At 40.9% G+C, this 7,344-nt stretch overlaps 1 protein-coding gene across 1 annotated transcript in view; it reads right to left on the reverse strand.

Annotated features, from left to right (window-relative positions):
• Nucleotides 1–411: 411 nt before the first annotated feature.
• The window catches only part of ush1c (Usher syndrome 1C), a gene marked incomplete at both ends in the record, with an annotated part of 18,118 nt that continues 11,185 nt past the window's right edge, over nucleotides 412–7,344 (reverse strand). The window contains 9 exons of the mRNA XM_084477894.1: nucleotides 412–505; nucleotides 761–816; nucleotides 1,012–1,121; nucleotides 2,115–2,214; nucleotides 3,628–3,681; nucleotides 4,309–4,350; nucleotides 5,531–5,596; nucleotides 6,277–6,411; nucleotides 6,619–6,672. Coding sequence (XP_084334020.1) covers nucleotides 412–505; nucleotides 761–816; nucleotides 1,012–1,121; nucleotides 2,115–2,214; nucleotides 3,628–3,681; nucleotides 4,309–4,350; nucleotides 5,531–5,596; nucleotides 6,277–6,411; nucleotides 6,619–6,672 — 711 coding nt within the window. The remainder of the gene's footprint in view (nucleotides 506–760; nucleotides 817–1,011; nucleotides 1,122–2,114; nucleotides 2,215–3,627; nucleotides 3,682–4,308; nucleotides 4,351–5,530; nucleotides 5,597–6,276; nucleotides 6,412–6,618; nucleotides 6,673–7,344) is intronic.

Below are 7,344 nucleotides of genomic sequence, written 5' to 3' on the forward strand. Positions count from 1 at the left end.
TTTTAATATAGTGACTTGTGTCAGAAACATGTGTGTTTGTATATAATATTAATATAGTTTACTGTCAGCAAAATGCGGGTTTATATATAGTATTAATATAGTGCGCTGTCTCAGCATAATGTATGTTGATATATAGTACTCTTACTTATAATTTCACAATTTGTTCCAAAATGGGTAAATCATTTTATATAAATTTGAACCTTCAAACTCATTGGGTAAAGATATCAGGTTTGTTCTTTCTGATTGACAGAGAGACTGTCACATGTGTTTTAGAAGACAAGCAGGATGAGGGGGGTGGGGCACTCCCCAGCACCAAACACTCACATCACCCCCTCCCCCCCCAGTGCAAGGGAGTGGGGCTTCTGTTTGAAAGGGTTACCAAGGCGATGGTGAACATGGAGGCTGGGAGATTTAAAGCTGGAGGAGGTAGCCTTGTCTGTACACTGGTGCACTGCCTTCAAACACCTTTCTGTTCACAGTGGGACTGACTGATGCTGCTTTAGAGCTAAACACACACACACACAATGAAGTGGGCGCACACACAATCTCACACACATACACACACACACACAATCGTGCCCCCCTCCCCCAACACACACAAACACACACAATTGTACACAAACACACACATTCAGACACAATCATCCAACACTACATTATCACAAACTAGTTTACATGTTACACTCGGTAACAATGAATTAAACATCCCAGCTTGGCATATTTGATCAATTGAATACAGGTTGACAAGAAACAAACTTACACATCATCTTCATAATCTTTTGGAGGGGAAACTGTGATCACCAAGTCAATCCAATCCTAAAGAATAAAGAACAATATACAGTTATGCATTAACTATTTTGTTATGTTTTTTTCTATCTTCAGGGATGTTCTTTAGCGCTACAACAATAATCCCCAGAAAATCTTTAACTATCAAGCAGTGAGGCAGTGTCTTTGGTAGAGCAAGTAGCTTGGTCAATAATTGGAACTCAAAGGCCGGAGGAGCCAGCTTACCCCTCCACTGTTCCAGGCTCTGGCCAGGGAGTTCTGACCCTCTGTTAGCGTAGCATCGATCAGGATCTTTCCATTCACCGCCATGACCTCATCTCCTGACACGATGCCACCTGGAACACACACACACACACACACACACACACACACACACACACACACACACACACACACACACACACACACACACGCCGGTGCTTGTTTTTCTTTTTTCAGTGCTTTAAATCAAAGGTTCAGAAAACATTATATTCATTCCTTGTGATTAATGATCAAATATCATCTTCCATGCTCAAGTAAAAAAACAAATGCTATTATTTAGTTGTCTTTCGGCAGATTGGTAAAACATTAATAGTGACATTAGTCCTTATTTATGACGTCTACATCTACATATGTTTACAATCATCTGTGTATTCAAGCAGAACGCATAGCTACAGCTGTAGAGACAAAAATACTGTCTCTCTACAAAACACTTATTTTAAATGCATATCAATAAACAGAGGGCCTAAACGTAGTTTTAATGGGAAAGAACATGCTCATAAAAACAACACAATGATTTGTTAATACACCCAATTAATCAAATACCCCGTACAAATAGCACAATTGGATTGGTTATCCTATTAAGAAACCTATTCCCTGGAACAACAATTAGTATATCTTCAGTAGTTGCATATAAACAACATAAAACATTTTGCACAGTTTTACACATATTTTGCTCGCAATTATAAATGAAGACCTAATTATTACACACATACACGCGCACACACAGATTTGTATTGGTTGTTAGAAAACAGTGAAAAAAACATTGAAAATTGCACGTTTTCCTTTGCAGAGGAAAGTATGACATATTTGTTTATATGTATAAATCATACTTCCTGCCTATATGTAGTGTATATATATCATACTTACTGCCTCTGCAAAGGAAAATGTAATTTTTATGTACAATCCTGTTGCTTTAACGGAGCAAAGCATGCAGAGTGTGAATGCAGCAGGCCTGTATTGTTTTGCCTGTTTAGAACAGGACTCAAGGCTAGTGTCTAGACAGGAACATTCTGACCTGTCCTGACACCTGACAGTTTGCTTTGGGCTTCAGAGGAGAGTGAACTGACCGTGTTTGTCCGCAGAGCCCCCCTCGTACACGGCTGACACCACCAGCTTCCCCAAGGGGGAGTCCACCCCACCCTCCAGCGCTATGTCCAGGTTTCCAACCTCAGGGGCCACCACAGAGAAACACCATCAACTAGAGGACCACTCTCAGTTCATTGTGAACAGCACCTCACTGTCATTTGATTGGTGCTGTAAGGGGACTGTTCTATGTCAGGTGAATGTCGTGTAGGGCTGTCAACGAATATTCTAAATTCAAATATATATTTGAATAGTTTTTAAAAACAGACATTCGAAGATGAAAATTAATATTCAAATGTGGAAAAACACATACCCACGGCAGCCGCGGCGCTGCTGTCTGCTTTGCGAGTGGCCGCACTGCACTTCAATTAATGTTATATTTGTTTCAATCACTGAATGAAGCCTGCCATATTTGGGAGAGTCATATTTGGGACAAGAGCCTTAAATTGCCTTAAAGAGCCTTAAATTGCTTGCACAAAACTCTTGATCAGCACTCAGCATTTGTTTATTGTTGTTGTTTATTTAAACCAGTATGTGCAGAGAGAGTGAGGGGGAGCGAGAGAGAGAGAGAGAAAAAGAGCGAGGTCTGCGGTATTGGCCATTAGTTAATTTACTTATTTTTGTGTAGGTAATATGTTGTCAAATGTTTAAACTAAAATAAACTACCTATACAAGTAGTTATGTCTCGTTGTATTAGTTTGTCCTGTTATTGACGTAATACACGTCATTGACATAATGCGCAAATATAGATATTCAAATAGTTCGAATATATGTGTTTTTTTAGAGGGAATATTCAATCATCATTTTTGAGCAATTTTGACAGCCCTAATGTTGTGTTATTGTCAGTTGAATATCGGGTTATTGTCAGGTGATTAGTGGGTTGTGTAGAAGAGAAGATTGTGATGTTTTACGGTTGATATTATGTTGTGGATATTGCATGGTTTATATAAATATAAATGTAAATCAGCTTTTTGGCCAAGTATGCTCACACATACAAGGAATTTGGTCTCTGCATTTATCCCATCCGTGAATTAGTGAAACACACAGTGAACACACAGTGCGGTGAAGCACACACTAACCCGGAGCAGTGAGCCGCAGTGAGGGGTTAGGTGCCTTGCTCAAGGGCACTTCAGCCGTGGATGTGGGCATGGGAGACCAGTGCTCAACCACTTCCCCCACCAGTAGGCCACGGCTGCCCGTATAGAATAGTGATACTATGTAGTGAACGTTATGTTGTATACATTGCATGGTGCATCCTTAATGGTGAATACTGTGTAGTGAACATTGTGTCGTGGATACTGCATGGTGTACATAGTATGGTGAATACTGTGTAGTGAACATTGTGTCATGGATACTGAATGTTGTACATAGTATAGTGAATACTGTGTAGTGTACATTGTGTCGTGGATACTGCATGGTGTACATAGTATAGTGAATACTGTGTAGTGAACATTGTGTCGTGGATACTGCATGGTGAATAGAGCAGCAGGGCACTACCTTTTTGATCCTGAGCAGTCTGACGTCTCGACCATCGATCTGCTCTGAAGAGAACTATCCAGAAACAGCAGCAGGAGGAGATGTTACAAATTTGTACAAATCAATTCAACCAGCTGTGTTCATTTAATTGATTTGTACAAAATGGTGCAACAACAATATCGCTGTTTTTTAAATTTAATCAATACATATGGTGTGTCATATGTTTTGTCTAAATTCAGCCAATCAATCAGCATTAATAAACTAGATGTCTTATAATCTATTATTTACCTAGTTCTGTTGTATCGGTTCATTTAAATATATGGTTTGAATTATATTGATAATTAAAACCTAATTATATTAAGCATTTGCTTCACTTGATTCCATTCTTAAAGAATCAAAATCCAAACAAAATAAATATATTTTCCATTTCAAATGGATATTAAAGAGTTATATAAAGATTAAAAGTTACCAATGGGAAATAGGAATCATGGCATGGAAAATGTTACGAGCATTTGCTGACCAAAAACATCTATGAAGGCTTTGAATTACATTTGTAACTTTGGTCAACAATGTATGTGATGTTGGATGTTTGGAGGTCAAGTGAAACTAAACAGGTGAATTGGTACTGGTCTACCACTGATTTATAAAATTAATCCGCTGCTACACAATCATCTTAAAGTGACAAGATAAAGAGCACTTTACCATTGAGTATGGATCAAAGTCATCTTCGTATTTCTGAAAACCCTAAAGGAACACAGAAGTGAGACATTCATATAGAAAATCGGCACATCATATACATTTTTAACAACACAAATGAAAAGATGTCACACAAGTGAGAGGGACAGGTATCAGTATCAGTTCAGATCAGCTAGAAGTCCTTTGACACCCGTTCTGGACTTTTAAATGGTTAAATGACTTTTAAAAGGTTATCAGTGGACAGGAGACCTGACAGTAGAGCAATAAAGAGGTAAGGTACTGACACACACACATACACGGTCAGGATGAATGCTCGACTCGGCCTGCTTGCCAAACCTTCACAGCCCCATTAGTCTCCCGAGTTCCTCCGGTAAGCAGTAAGTCATACTTTATGTCCTCCTCTAATTGGACGTAAATAACAAAACAACCTGCACACGCTCCAGTCATCTGTCATCTATCAGACAGCCCAGAGAGAACACTAAACTAATACAGACTGGGGCAGAGTCATGATTAATGTCATTAAAGCTAGGGTGGGCAATTTATTGTAAAAGCCTTTAGTCATATTTTTCAGAAATTCTCGATAGAGCTCAATAAATCAGATCTGCCCAAACAGAAAAAATAAAGAATGCCTGTGCTGTAGCAGGCCTGTAGTAGGCCCTTCCAAGCACGGTCGGGGATTGTACCATCAAACGGCTATGTACAGAATGTTATGGTGCAGATGAAAAGCAGTTCAAAATGAATAATTAACCCTGAGCAATAACTTATAGCATTAGCTCCAGGTAACAAGACAAATCTGCAACCCCATGTTTTATTTGCTCTGACATGATGATCACCACATTTAGTTAATATGGGATGGGTTTAATGCGATGACTGTACATAGCGCCCAGAGTGCCTTTGGGGCATTTTCATAAACAACCTAGATGGCTGCCACTGACGTGTCACATGTTTAGTTGCTCTGACTGGTTGTTGGTCATTCCAATTGCATCCAGAGGAATTTTTGGTGGGCCCCCCTTGGATGTCTAAAATGAACTGAGAGGTCCCAGCCAGTTACACAGTTGCGAATTGGTCTGGCGATAGCTGGCTATTATTTGCACCACTGCTCCCAACAAGAAAGACCACAAAAACATCCACGACCAGCGGGTACGTGATTCAGCGGTGGCAGGAGAGAGCACGGTCAGGTGGCTGGTTTGGGGGAAGTCGAAAACAGAGGCTAATGCGTATGGATTACTTGTCTCCTGGTGTTCGATTTGAAAGACGAGTTGTAGGGAACCATTCGTTTGAGCATCTCTGGAGGCTACAACACAGAAGCACATTAACAGGCGTTAATACAGCTGTTGTGGTTCACGCAGTGGACGACCATGACGATGAAGGGCAAATAAAGGTGAACCAAATTTCAAATGTAATTGCCGTTTAGACGGGATCTGTCAAGTCAGCTCATTACACAGTTCATTCCCCATTATAACTGCCAGTATTTAACCATTTAATTCAGATGAAGCAGACATGTAGCCAATGTCCATCAGCAGAATTCCTCTCCAGCTTTAAAACACATCTCAAGTTATTTGCCCTATAACTATTAAACCTATTTTAATCGTATGCTATGATCATTATTTATTGTATGCTTTTGAAGCCTTTCTTGTAAGTTGCATTTGTGTCTGTTTAATGACTAATAAATTAATGTAAATTAATCAAAAAATCTAATCCAAGGTCTGTCTGTCATTATTTGTCATCTAAATACGATTTAATAGTGAATAAGCGAGTGGCCTTCTGGCATGATCTAATCACCACAGATGAAGCAGAAGGAGAACAAAGAGCCAAACAGGAGGTGGATATTTCATAGCGTTTCCCTGACTTCCTCCAACAGAAAGTCAAAGTGCAGGACTTTGGTATAAAAACGGTCGACTTCCCTATTAGAATAAGGTACCAGGAGGTGGTTTTAAACTGGCAGGGGTCAGACATTTCAACAGACACACTTACCAGACCATCGGACCGCAGGGCGTGTTGCTGCGGCGGGTCGGGTCGTGGCTGTGTGCGGGACTGGGGCAGCATGACGGGCTTGGACATGACGTGGCCCATCGGACGCCTCTGATTGGGCGGGCTAGGTGCTAGTTTCTGTTGATCCCGTTTGACGCCGTACAAGAGATATTTAAGTACAATCTAAGTCATCCATTCAACAGCTTAGTCACCACATATGCTGCCCTATATAACACCAAGTCTAATCTATTCCGATGTATTCAGTCCACCACACTGACGGTGGCCCAATGGCAGAGCCCCTATCTCAAGAGGCTGAGACAGTGCTCAGATATCACACACACTTACCAAGGGAATGCTTGAGGTGGAAAACTGACTTGCATGGGATGTGTTTCTCATAACCTGAACTCCAGCAAAATGAAACCCACCTTTCAGTGTTAATAAAGCATGATATGATTAACCATTTATCACACACTCGCACACGACACACACGCACACAGGCCTGATGTATTGCAAAGGCAAAACCCATGCAAATTGCCGATGTAGTTTTTTTTTAACTGCATCTATTCACAACATGCACAATAACAGGCCACACGCAAACATGCTTAGTTGCACACATGTCGTTCATCTCTTTCCACACAGGGTACATGCCTTCACGCTGGGATGCACACGCTCTAGGAAGGCTGCAAACGGCAATCGATGAACCAGCAGGTGGTGTTTTACATTCCCTTCACTACGTGAGGATATTGCTCTTCATCTCCTTCACGTAGTCATGCACACACCAAATGCCTGACGCATTCCTGCCGCAGCGACTACAAGATCGTTTGAATACTACAGTAGGTTAATACCAATGTCCCTCAAACCCTACGTCAGCATATGGTTTGATGGGAAATAACCTCAAAGATTAAAACAAGGCCCAATTCGTCATTAATTCAATAGAAACAAGGAAAATCACCCCAAAAACAAGACCAACTTGAACACGCCACTACAAGACTCCACTGCCATGGATCGACCCAGTCCAGCAGCAGGACTGTGGTCGTCATGCAGGGAACAGGAGGGACACACGGGGAGGAG

This window comes from Micromesistius poutassou, assembly GCF_964030765.1.
Source record: "Micromesistius poutassou genome assembly, chromosome: 13".
Taxonomy (NCBI): Eukaryota; Metazoa; Chordata; class Actinopteri; order Gadiformes; family Gadidae; genus Micromesistius; species Micromesistius poutassou.